The sequence below is a fragment of the Schistocerca piceifrons genome, chromosome 9, assembly GCF_021461385.2.
Source record: "Schistocerca piceifrons isolate TAMUIC-IGC-003096 chromosome 9, iqSchPice1.1, whole genome shotgun sequence".
NCBI classification, from domain to species: Eukaryota; Metazoa; Arthropoda; class Insecta; order Orthoptera; family Acrididae; genus Schistocerca; species Schistocerca piceifrons.
In genome coordinates, this window is record NC_060146.1 from 204,094,580 (window position 1) to 204,108,906 (window position 14,327).

General features: G+C 38.3%; 1 protein-coding gene across 1 annotated transcript in view; it reads right to left on the reverse strand.

The window, feature by feature from the left end:
- LOC124717343 (beta-1,4-glucuronyltransferase 1-like) overlaps window positions 1-14,327 on the reverse strand; it is an 88,283-nt gene that overhangs the window by 58,819 nt on the left and 15,137 nt on the right. Inside the window, exon 4 of the mRNA XM_047244173.1 lies at window positions 11,867-12,061. Within this exon, the coding sequence (XP_047100129.1) occupies window positions 11,867-12,061 (195 nt within the window). The remainder of the gene's footprint in view (window positions 1-11,866; window positions 12,062-14,327) is intronic.

A 14,327-nucleotide genomic window follows, 5' to 3' on the forward strand; every position in this document is an offset into this window, starting at 1 on the left:
AATAAAAAAAATGTTTACTTCTGAAAATTTATGTTTGACAGTGTACTATTTAGTTTAGAGACATACTATCAACATGAAGACACTCGAAACACCACCCAAATACGAATAAAAACACCTTTTTCCACTGAGGGTAAAAAATGACCCACACGGTACTACCAGGGGTATGGCGAAGTACGGTACTTCTAGTGTTAACTTTTACAGGAACATAACCAGCTTTGTGGTTTCAAATCACATCTTCTAGTGTACATAAGTCAATAAGACATGTAAGCCATGATACGGGAAGCAGGGGGATCAACCTTCTCAAAATAAAATACCGTTACCCGCAATAAGCAGGGCGTCATAGATCAAATTGACCAGCTGAGAAACTAGCATGTTACAAGAGCGTTTACTTCACACCAGGAAGCGGCGGACAGCAACCCTCCAACCACATCATCATGCAGGGTCACACTGATAATCAATGTGCTCATGTGTGTCTCAGAGGGCACTAGTGCCACCATGCACATAGCAAGGATAACTGCAAACACTTTTGTGCATAGCCAGATATCGTGGGAATGATTGAGGCCCCTGTTAGACAGCATAACTACATAAACTAAAGAATATATCTGCATAAATATCATTAAAACCAAACAGACCAGACACACGAGCATACAACAACAAGTCCAGAATCAATAACCAAGTAGTCAAACAACTACAACATTATGTCCTTGAAAGGCAATCAAGGTTTGATGATATATTGTAATGTCTCCACCTGATTGTTAAGTGTGTGTGGCAGTGTAACTTTAGACTTAGCATAATTTCAATCTCTTCCAAAATGTTTAAGGCCTGACCCTTTACTTTTCTGTGTAGGACTTTTAAATTATTAACTTACTACACCTCTTATGGAGTGGCCAGAATCATGTTAAGTGGCAACAGAATCATGTTAAGTGGCAACTTAAAGCAGACTTTGAATTCCTCAGACTCTGGCGTTCTCGAATCTAATACCAAATGCCCTGCCAGTCTGTCCCACATACCTGACACGACAATTGTTGCAACTGATGCAATATACACCAGCAGTGTCGTATTTTTCACATGCTACCTTCTGTCTATTTACAAGTCTTTGACCAAGATTCTGCAGGAAAAGAATGCTGACTTTATATTTTTTGTCCTTTACTTTTGGCCTAATTTCTGTGAAATCGTCGCAACGTATGGTGTCCTACGGTAATCAATGAACTTGTCTTACCCTTCATCCACCCTCCGTAGTGTAATTTCATTACCACCTGACCTCTGCCTGTTCCTAGCAAAATATTTTTTTCGCGCTGTATTCTGGCCAATACATAACAGATGTAGCTAATAATTTAAAAGTCCTACAAAGAAAAGCAAGAGTTTAGAGCTTAAAAATTTTGGAAGAGTCTGAAATTATGCAAAGTCTAATGCTATACTCCCAACACTCCCTTAACAGCCAGGTGGAGTTAAGGCATTACAATATATTGATACTGATTGCCTTTCAAGGACATAACGTCATAGTTGTTCAGCTGCTCGGTTACTGATCCTGGACTTGTTATATGGTCTTGCATCTGATCTATTTGGTTTTAATGATTTTTATACAGAAAAATTTTATAGTTTACACGGATATGCTGTGTAATGGCATTCTCAATCGTTCCCACAATATTTGGATACACACAAAAATGTTTGCAACTTTGCTCACTATGTGCATGGTGGTGCTAGTGCCCCCTGTGGCACATATGAGAAAGTTGACTAGCAGTGTGGCCTTGCACGGCGAGACAGTTGGAGGGTAGCTGTCCGTCACTTCCTGATGTGAAGTAAACGCACTTTTAACATGTCAGTCTCTCAACTGGTCAGTTTGAACTATGATTTCCTGATTGTTGTGGGTTACAATACTTTATTATGAGAAAGTTGAATACCCCCTCCTTCCTGTATCAGGGCTTATGTTTTATTAATGCATGTGCACCTGAAGATGCAATTTTAAATCACAAAACTGGTTGTGTTTCTGTACAAGTTCACATACAGCTGAAAGCAATTCATTTCAGAAACATGGATTACTTCAGCTGTGGTTGCCCTCAACAGAAAACTATTTGCTCTTGGCCCCTTGTACAAACTGTTTTTGTGGCCGTAGAAGGAACATATAAAGTGCTGCACGGATATAGTTAGAATGCTGCTAAATATTTCAGCATACAATGAGTTTATTGTTTATCAAGCCACCGAAAAGGAAAAAGAAGATGCACATACAAATTTCAGATTTGTCTTGTAACATAACTGTTGGATATTCGTGGGAAGAGTCAGCAGTGTGGGAATTTGTTCATAAGAGTGCTGCAATGCATACAGTATACAGAGTTCATTTTATGCAGTCACATATATTTTAAAAAGGGCTAGAATTCTATTGCTAGCACTCCATGAAAGTTTAAATAGTTTTTGATAAATAATTGCTGGATTACAGCAATTAAAATAAAATGTTGCATAAAGTACTACCAGCAGTGTTAACATTACGGCAACCAGGTAAATGGTGTAATGGTCTACTTTTGGAAAGCAATACAGCAGCAATTCTGTGTGCAAGTCCTTGGTACATTTCCAGAGGTAAGTGACATTATACATCATGTACAGGTCACACTATGCCCAATAATTATGGACCAGTGGTTTGTGGAAGTGGAGCTGGTGCCCAATAGTGCCCAGACATATTCTGTCACCTTCAAATCGTACAAAAGTGGTGGCCAAGACATCAGCACGGGTTCACTATCGTGCTCCTCTGACCACTATAGCACAATTATGGACTTGTGACTCAGGCGTCTTTTCTGCTGGAAGATGTTATAACCGTCAAGGAAGACAAGGAATGGAGGTGGTCTGCCAATAATGTCTGCACCTGTCATGATGTCTTCAATTATTACCACGAGTGCCACGGAAGCCCAATTAAATGTTCCACCAGCCTGCCCCTGGGGTGAAGTGGGCATTTTGAGCAGGCGTTCGCCTTCACGACGGTACATCCAGACACGACGGTCGAAAAAAGTGTTCTTCATAGGACCAGGGGACACGTTTCCACTGATCTAGATATACTCTTTATGATCCCATGCCTACAGCAATACTAACTGATGATGTGATGGAGCCTCCTATTCAACCATAAGTGGTCCAAAACACTTGTGTCTCAACCAGCATTGTACTCTTGTCATCAAATCTGCCATAGTTCGCCACTTATCCTGCTTTTTGCAGAGTGGTGAAGTCCCAACTTCCACATTCTGTGATGAGTGGTGAACTTACAACAGTCTGTCACCTACTTGTGGCTTCCCTGTCCACCAACTGCTTTTCATAGATGTTCACGTGTGAAAGTACAGGTGGTTTCTTTTTTAACATGGACAAGCATTTGAATAGCATCTGTAGCCTCAACAGTCCTGTATGACTGAGAAAATGCAGATTTTTGAACTCAGTTTGGCCAAAACATAATTGGTGTTTGTACACGGGTTTTGCCTGGTGATAATTTTTATGTCTGAGGTACTCCTAGGGCATCGCACAGTGACGTGAGGTCCGCGTACGAAGTGCTTGCATCATAATACAATGTTTCCTTGGAGTCTCCAATGCCATGTGCCATGTCATGGAGCCCCTCCATAAAAGTACTTTGCCACGGACTTCTTAACAATTAAAAAATATATTGGTGAGTCAACATAAAACAATTAAGTTAGTTCAGACTTGAAGCTGACTCAGCCTTGTGGATATATCCGAGATGTTAACGGAAAGTTCCATTGTTTTAAGACAGAATGCATGGATAATAAACCAAGCTGTTATCCATTACATAAGCTTTGCATCACTAGCTTGGAAATCACCTCAAGAAAATTTTTTGACTGTTTGTGAGGGTTGTGGTCTGACCTGCACTGAGTTGCATTATGTTGGCACAGACCTTCACAACTGGTGACCCAGCCATACAATCCTACTGAAGAGTCAAATTACAATATTGTGAGGGGATTGATTTTGAAAATTATGTTATAGCTGGAAGAAGCACCAGTATTGCAAGTGGTGACCCCAACTTCTATACACGAAATTTGCTACACACAAACAAGATAAAGAAATTAAATTGATTACAATAGGATTTTCATGGGTGGTGTACTCATACTACTGGGCTACCAGGCATCAGTGTGCACAATGGAACAAAGCTGCATTCACAATTCAGGGCGGTCGCAGTAAATGAAGACAGGTGAACGTAAAGTGAACTAAGAAGATTTAAAAAAGTGTTATTGTGAAATGCAGTTGCTATTTTTATCAAATATGGATGATTTGGCCGGTAAATAAGGGATTGGTACGTAAAGCGACAAGATTCGATAAGCTGTCACATCAATGTGTTGTGACTAATCAACTGGTGTTGGGTGGTCCCATTTGGATAAGTGAGTACTGTTATATCCTATCGGCATTGCTGAGTCATCAGTACCTCAAAAACAAGAGTAATTGGCAGTGATCGTGGCACACCAGCGGTAATTAACAACTAAACAGTGTGTCTGGCATATTGTTTGAACTTTTTTGTAGTTTAGACTATCATTTGCTGTGTATTCAACGTCAACTACAAGAGAGAGCAACGTAGGGAAAATGTATATCTTACCATCGAGTACATACTATAATTTGTGTTACATCTATAATTTGTATGGAGTGTAGCCATGTATGGAAGTGAAACGTGGATGATAAATAGTTTAGACAAGTAGAGAACAGAAGCTTTTGAAATGTGATGATACAGAAGAATGCTGAAGATTAGATGGGTAGATCACATAACTAATGAGGTGGTACTAAATAGAATTGGAGAGAAGAGAAATTTGTGGCACAATATGACTAGAAGAAGGGATCGTTTGGTAGGACATGTTCTGAGGCATCAAGGGATCACCAATTTAGTACTGGAGGGCGGCGTGGAGGGTAAAAATTGTACAGGGAGATCAAGAGATGAATACACTAAGCAGATTCAGAAGGATGTAAGTTGCAGTAGGTACTGGGAGATGAAGAAGCTTGCACAGGATAGAGTAGCATGGAGAGCTGCATCAAACCAATCTCTGGACTGAAGACAACAACAACTGTAATTACATAGTGATAGTGAACTAAGAAATGACATGTCAGCAATGTAAGTAGAGATGACACATTGAATGCAGACAGGCACAACAAAAATAACAAAAATGCAGTTACACATTAGCTTTCGATCAAAACCTTCTTCATGCATGCCCCCCCCCCCCCCCTCCCGCACACACAAGACCAAAACCATTGCACAGCTTTTTATATTGGTATGATTACCAATCACGTGTACACCAGGAAGACTGGCACTGCACCACTACACTGTGGCCAGGAGCAAAGTATGCCACCCTGCGGCACAACATCTAGCTGGACATAATGTGCTTGATTTCAATAACTGTTTCACTATCCGGGTCATCTGTATCCTCCTCTCCAACACCAGATTTTCTGATCAGCGCAGATGGGAGTTATCCTTACAACACATTCTCTGCTGTTGAAATTATCCCGGCCTCAGCCTGCGGTAACCTACTGTCCCACTCCCTCTGCTCGACAGCCCGACAGTTTCTACGATCTCTGTCCATCACCTCCTTCCTATTCTCATTCTCTCACCTCTGTGTGCACTGCACTCTGCCAAAGCACCCACCTGTCTTTCCTCTCCTTTTCCGCTCCATGTTTTGCTCCTCCCCCTCCCCAATCCCTGCCCCACAGCCTCTAGATGTTACGCCTGTTGGCAGTCTAGTCCCTGCATGGTCCTACAGACTAAACTCTTCTCTCCCCCACCTGTATCTTACTAGCCTTTCCCCGCCCCCTCTAGATTGCTGCTTCCACACTGAACTGCCAGTGATGGCAGTTGTGTGCTTGAGATGGGATTGCTTGTGTGTGTGTGTGTGTGTGTGTGTGTGTGTGTGTGTGTGTGAGTGTGTGAGTGTTTCCTTTCATGAAGAAGTCTTTGGCCAAAAGTTAATGTGTAAGTGTCTTTTTGTTGTGCCTGTCTGAAACTCAATCTGCCATCTTTACAGTGAGTAGCAATCTATTTTTCCCTTTTGTTGTTGGTATTACAACCTTGGAGTACACATTGTCAGCCAATCATGTCGTTTACAGAGGAAAGTATTACAATGGAGGGACTTATGTGGGGTAATTTTACATCCCAGTTAAAAGGGGGAATGGATCATTCAGAACAGAGGTTAGATATAGGTTTCAATTAAGTAGAAGATATAGATGAATGGTTGGAGATAAAAGATAAACTTGACAGCAAATTGAACAACCTACATGCAGCGAAAGCCACACAGAATGATTTATGTAAGATGACAGAACTTTAGAGGAGATTTCAGAAACTAAAACTAGTTTACAGAAAGCAACAACTACACATGTATATAAAATTATGTTGATCATTAATTATTTAGAACCCAGAGTACAGAAGCTGGAATGTCAAAGGGAACTTGGGATTAATAGTACCATGCTAAACCTAGGAATATGCAATTAATTGTACCCATTCTCAATCTAACAATATTATAAAAACGTCAGCAGATCCATATTTTTAATTTGTTACAGACAGGAATTCAAACAATCTCAACCAACTCAGAAGAGGCAAGCAGTAACGTATGTACATACAAATAACACAAGTAATGGCATGCTGAATTCTGACTATGTACATCGAGAGGAAAGTAAGAACTGCAATACTGACTTAATGTAAGGTATGTCACAGTTTAACATAGATGATGATTTTTCTGCTGTTTTGAGTAGGGGAATTAAGCCATAAATACCTTATATTCGCCCTCACTGGTGATACACGCCCAGTGACTTTCTTGGAAGGTTTCAAAGGGATGCTACTCAACGTGTGAAGTGAGCATAATAAGGCATGGTTTGTCATCAGTCATTTAATGGGAAATGCAGCACAATCGTGGGGCATGCTTGAATTAATACTCTGAGTGCAAGTTTAAATCGAAGTACTGGAGTGACAGAACTCAGAAGACATTATGTTCCTAATTATTAGGGCCCAACCATATAACAATAATAAGTGGAAAGGCTACCGAGACTTCACAGAGCATAAATTTAATAAAGCTACAGTAAGTGTCTAGGTGACCCAATTAAAGAAGAACCACCTTGGTGAATAAAGGATAAACTCTCGGGTAGATATTGGTGAAAGATGAATATTCTCTTATACTACCTTTAACAATTCCACTATTGAAACTCAATCAGAGTGGTAGGACTCTTATGGTAACATATCCAATCTAATAATGATGACTGGAATAATAACAACAGTCAAAGGCCAAGAGATGAAAATAGTGAACAGGGGAATACATGGTATAGACAGCACCGGATAGACAATACTATAAACAATAACAACATCAATAATCAGAGAGGATTCCAATCTACATCACCCAGCAATACAAACAATAATAGCAAAGAAGGGAAAATGAGAGAGCTCCTGGGGATGGGCTCGGTCTCCAGAAACATTTGAAAATGAGACGTGGCTATTCCATTCTAATTTAATAAAGTATGATAAGGGGAGAAGTATATCAAATGATTTATTACAAGAAAAGGAATGAGTCCTAAGAGAATATACAACAAAAATTGGTTGAAATTGTATGCACCATTCCCCATGGCCATTATTATAGTCTGGTAGCGAAATCAGGGTTATAGTTCAATACTTCTTAAAACAGCAAAACATACATTTTCCCTAGACTACCAGTGACCAGGGTAAAAATAGTAGGAACTACAGGAACAGTAGGTAAGCAAATATATACCAAACTTCCCGGCAGATTAAAACTGTGTGCCGGACCGAGACTCGAACTCGGGACACTTGCCTAGGCAAGGGTCCCGAGTTCGAGCCTCGGCCTGGCACACAGTTTTAATCTGCCGGGAAGTTTCATATCAGTGCACACATTGCTGTAGAGTGAAAATTTCATTCTAAATATATACCAAGTTACTAGTGAAACTCAGTCTGGAAGAAAATGCCTTCGCACACCCAAATATTTAGTATCAGGGTTAAATTTATCCATAACTATAGGAACGGATTGATTATCAGAACAAAGGGAGGGTTATATTGAATTTTAATGAGGATTTACTAGTGTTTTATAATGGATAAATAAGACAAGACTGATATTATATTTTGATGCAATTGCTCTGTGTAATGATAAAATATCACTGACTGCTTAAATGGTTATGTACAATAGTACACAGAATTTTATACGAGATACACTATGAAAGTTAAGGCCCATGATATAGTGAATATAGTTAATAAAGCTTCAGAAATATCAGATGTAATATTATTATTGATCAAATATATAGATATTTTTTCTTTAAAACCAGGGATGATTAAAATACTTCCACTGTATACTCAAAGTAAAGCCACATTAACAGTTTTGTTGTAAAACCCTTTTCCATACCAACAGCAGTGAAAGGTGCAGCAAAAGAAGAAGTTAATAGAATACCCTCATGAGATGTAATAGAATCATCAAAAAGTCACAACAACAATCCATTAGTATTTGTCAGAAAAAAGAGAACAAAATCACAGTACCAGAATGGAATAGGCCTCTCACCACTGAAGACTTACTTTCAGGCTTTACGGAAACAAAATATGAGGGCACAATGGACCTACCTTCAAGGTACACTATATTGTGTATACTATAATATACACACAGAAAATGGCAGTTAAAATTATATTTTGAAAATAGTGATCAAAAGGAAAACTGAAAACTTTCAACCAGTTTTTAACTGAGGAAAAGCTGTTTGGCTTAAAAATAATGAATTACATACTGATCTGACATCTAATAATGATGCCTTGTAACCAAGGTGGAACGCATCTGGGTGCACAACATAAATAAAAGAACTTAATGTGGAGCTTACAAAAGGGGTTTTTCTTTTGAACAACTGCTGCGAAAATGGACAACACAAGAAACTTTTTATATTGAAATATATTACCAAGCATAGAAGGAGAATAAAGAAAAAACTGGAAACTGAGACTCCAACAATTTATAATGTAGGGAACTTAGTTTAAGTGAAGAACCGTAAATGTAGTTCTCAGAGTGGAAAATTGATAAGTAATTTTATCCATTAATTACAAGAATACCATACCTCAAAACAGCACTACTAACTGACCTACCTACAAAAAAGGCAAAAAGAATGTATAATACTCAAGACCTATGACCTTGCATACAAAACTATAACTGAATAATTGTAGATGGGAACTTTAGTTCAAGTGCAGAACCATAAATGTAGTTCTCAGAGTGGAAAATTGATAAGTAATTTTATCCATTAATTACAAGAATACCATACCTCAAAACAGCACTACTAACTGACCCACCTACAAAAAACGTGAAAGGAATGTATAATACTCAAGACTTATGACCTTCCATACCAAACTATAACTGAATAATTATACATAATGTCAAAATTCAAAGTGTAGAGACAACTCCCCAATTGAGAACAACAGGTATTATGGATTTATTTAACTTTTATCTAAGGAAATTTGCATAATTTTTATATAGCTTTTATATAATTGTTGGTGACTGGATGAGAGAGACACTGCTTTAAAAGTATCAGTAATGAATATTGCCGTTAGTCGAGTAGATAGAATACATCCACGTGCCCTACCTGTGGAGGTATTGAGGGAGGGCATGTGAATTAAGTAGTAGTAAGGAAGGATGTGATGAGGGTAAACTGCAGAGGTAAGAGGTTAACCCAGAAAAAGGTCTTTAGAGGTATTACTGTGATAGGTGAAATATGCTCACTATTTTTATATACTTGAATTTAGCATATTTCGTGACAGTACTCACTTTTCCATGGATGTTTATAAGATGATATTTGCCTTTTTTGTGTTGGTTTCAGTCGTCTAGTGAAAGTATGATTCCATGATGCTGTTTCATCGGCTGCGGAAATGTCCTGGTTCGATGCGTTTGCCTCATTTTTGGTGCTTCAAATACCATTTTTCCGAATGTGCTTCCTTCTTGATGTGTATATAAGAAAGTAGTAGAATAACTCATTTTTGCTGGTCACTTGCAAATTATTATAACGGGTACCTGTACATTGTTCCACCGTCACACACCCAGTGTTCACTGCCGACTGACTACGGTCAAAGACGACTCCAGTGTCAAAGAAATTTCACACAACACACGAGCTTCCACTTGTAACCAGTCTCTCTGATATTATTCGTCACATCTACTAATATTAATCAATATGCTGTCACTCTCGAACATATAAGCAAATTAGCATAAAATAAGGCAAATTACAATTCACAAAAAATATTCTGACAAAAATATAAGAAAACATTTACAACCTCCCTCATTAGATTTGGTATCGACAAATCCGGTAGAAAATAACACATCTCCCAGATCCATTACATAGGAAGATGTAGGAAAAAGTAATTGATTGTGGCTGATAGAGGTATGTGCAATGGTACAAAACAAGTATTACTTGTGAAATAACTTTTGTACAAGAGGTAATTGTTGTTTTGTGTTATGTGAAGAGTACGAAGCTGCTCAGTGAAGTGGACATTTTCTCTTGCATAGTGAATGTAGCATTGGGGAAGGATTGAGCTCATTAATACTTACCGCTCTACGAGCTCTTAAGTTTAGTTGCAGTGTAAGGGATACCAGTGGGAATTGACATGCTTGTCCTCAAGCTGCCAATCACTTTTCAAAATTTGACCGCTCTTTGAAACAAAACTTTAATGATAGCAAGTAGGTTAATAATCTACAACCATTATTTATTTAGTAATAAGTAATCCTTTTTATAGTGTACGGAATTCTTTTAACATCTAATTGTTGGGTGTGGGTTTGTATGGTTTTCTAGGGGAAGGTAGTTAAAAGTAGAGTAGTTAGTCTTGACTGCTGAGTAGGAATACTTTATGGACTTTAGCAGGACACATACTGGATCGAAAGATTTCCAGTCAAATAGTATTATGCTGTCAGCGATAGTGGGGGCCTGAGTAAACTACTTACCAATTTAATGTAAGGTAGTTCTTATGAGACAGTTGATAGTGGAAACAAGAGTCTTCCTCCTATAAATGGGAAAGACTATTCTCTAGTATTAACAATTAAAGCAAAAGAATAGAGAACCACATTCTTTCCCATATGGGAACGCATGTATAAATATTTAGTTATGGTCCAGTACCGTAACAAAAGGGATTAGTTTCACAACACAGTGTGTCCTCTGATCTGCAAAAGGGATTAGTTTCACAACACAGTGTGTCCTCTGATCTGCAACACTGCACAACCGCATCATGGAGACCCTCCTGGAGAATTTCTTCCATGGATTTCACCAGAATTAAAAAATATGTAAGAGACTCATTGTAAAGCAATTCAGGTAGTTCAGACTTGAGTTGACCCTGCCTTGAAGATATATCTCAGTTGTTAATTGAAATTTACAATATTTTAAGATCGAATGAACAGATAATAAACCGAGGCCTTGTCCAGTACACGGGCTTTCTGCCATTAGCCTGGAAACAATCACAAGAAGATTTTCTGAGATGTTGCAAGGTTGTTGTCTGATCAGCACTGGGACCTAACTGCAAAAAGTTGTATTTCAACCAGCACGAAGTCTCGCATATGACAGCAACATGCCAACAACTTCATCATTTCCAAGGCGTTTGTTGCCAGGTGCTAGGACCTAACAATCTGTTGCCTACGTCAGTGGATTTCCATATCTGTGGCTTCGTGTTGTCACTAGAATTATTCCCCATTTGTCTATACTCCATTTCCAGACTTTCCTTACCATGTAATGTGCTCACAGCACGACTCTCAATCTCGTGAGGTTATAGCTCATCAGTATATCTGTGTCTCGTACTCAACCACTGTTATATTTTATGTTTACTGATTCAATACCTATCAAAGAGAATAGCAGCATAATTTGACTGAGTGAGGCTAATAACAAACAAGGAACAGAGTTCACATCTGCAGACCTGCCAACGTTCGACAAGTGCCGGGATGAGCTGGAGGTGCCCGTAAGAGCACTGTGTGACGAGTGTGGTGTCTGCGGCGACTGGCCGGCGTGCTGTCGTGGCCAGGTGAGGGACCAAGCGGTACTCCCCACTGGCATCCAGGACCCGACCGTGCTGCTGCAGGGACAGTGCCAGTGAAGAGAACAGTGACTCCACCTGCATGTGCAGTGACTAATAACAACAGAGTGTTCGATGGCACACAAATTAGGCACAGCAGCACACAGTGAGACAGAACGTTATGTCAAATAATACTGTGTTTATTTGTATGTTGAGGATAGGCAGGATATTAATGTAAATGTTAATAACTATACACAAATAAAATTACATAGTTAAGAAAAATGCTTTAGTGGAAGAATAACTGAACTGCTGCCCCTTGTAGTGCTGTTCAAACATGCAAAAAGAAATTTCTTAAAATAATGGAACAGACAGTTAATAGTATTGTAAATCTGTAAATGAAACAAGAGATATTGATTGAACTATATATAAAGTTTTAAATGACTCTTTCAGACATTAATTCATCGTATAATGATTACAAAATATTTTATAATGGAATCATCAGATTAAGTGGAGAGATGTTGCAGTAAAAATGAAACAGAAACAATAAAATGGATGACAAATGTAAAAGACGACCTGAAGTAAGCAGGAATACACAATCAATACACCAAACAGAAAAATTTTAAGGCAAAAAAAATTCAGGACTGGACAGTTGTGGCCTGTCAGAAAAATGCAAGGGGACCGGAACAACTGAGTCTGATGAGCGGAAGAGAGCCTGTTCTGAGAGAATGGAAGTGGTATGAGAACAAAGAAAAGTTAAAACAAAACTCTCCAAGCGATCTTTTTTTGCACATTGCATGGTCCAGTAGAGCCCATAATAATAATAATAATAACAACAATAATAATAATATACAACAAGACATGATCAACTACCTAACTGCCATAATTACACTTAAAAATACGTAAAACAGTTTACGTACATAAACTTTTACATACTTATTGTATTGAACTTCTCACATCTATAAAAAAAATTGAATTTTATGTTGAAATAAACTCGCGCGAATGTCTGGCACATACCACAAGTGCCCTCTCTCGGCGAAACCATCTGCCCTAGTGCTTTCACACTCTTGTCTCAATAGTTCATAGGCGAAGTAATGGTGCTAAAGTGTTCGCATTGACCCTGTGCCCATAGTCATGTTGTACAAATGGAGAATATGTCTTAATTATTGACGACGCCTTTGGCACAATTGTTTTATTAATCTCCATTGCATGATGTAATTTTAGATTTTTTACTTCTGATGAAGGTGTATTTATATGTACCGAAACCTTGGTCAAGAATTTTAATAAATTTTTATCCTGCAACTGTTTTGGCTGTCATCCTTTATCGTGAAGAATTTCAACAGTTGCTGTTGCAGACATGTTTAAAATCTTGTTACTGTTGTCTGTCAGACATTTTATTTCATCTGGTAATTTATCGAAAAGTTTTACAGCGGCATATTTTACCCCTTTCTGTGCCAAAGATAGGTTAAGGAGAGGATAGTGTAAGTCCTTCTTTCTTCTGGTACTATAATCATGAATGTCACTGTTGGTTTAAACTGGTCCATGTTGTTGAGAACAACTTTCATTACTGAGTAAATGTACTGTGAGGCTGTTGTAAGAATTCCTGGCCTTTTAAAGAGATGCCTACAAGATGTGCGACTGTGAGCCCCACACATTATTCTAACCACTTTCTTTTCAGCAGTCAATACTTTTTGCCTAAGTGTTGAGTTACCCCAAAATATTATTCTGTATGGCATCAGAGAGTGAAAGTATGTTAGCTTCTAATTTCTGTATCCTCAAAATTAGCAATTATTCTGATTGCAAAAGTTGCTGAACCTAGTCTCTTAAGGGGATCCAAAATATGAATTTTCCAATTAAGATTCTCAAGTATATTTAGACCCAAAAACTTAGTATGCTCTGCCCTGGCTACTGACTTCTATTGATGTGTTATATTTATTGAAGGAACTGTACTCCTTGTAGCAGAAAATTGGATGTACTGTGTTTTTCCAAAGTTCAGAGCAAGCCCATTCACAGAAAACCAATCAATAACTTTTCCAAAGACATTATTTGTATCATTTTCTATTGGAGTTTCTTTTAATGGATTAATAATGATTCTTGAATCATCAGCAAACAGTGTCAGCTTAGCTTCTTGTTTCAGATAAGAAGGGGGGTCATTCACATATATCAAGAACAAAAGAGGACCCATGATCGAACCTCGTGGAACACCTAATGTAATTTCACCCCCAGTAGATGAACTGGGAAACTTCCTTGAATCATTTAAACCATATAAAGACATTTTTTCCTTCCTGTTCTGTAGGTATGACTTAAACCACTTATAAGCTGTTCCATTTACACCATACAATTGCAATTTCTGTAATATAATGTCATG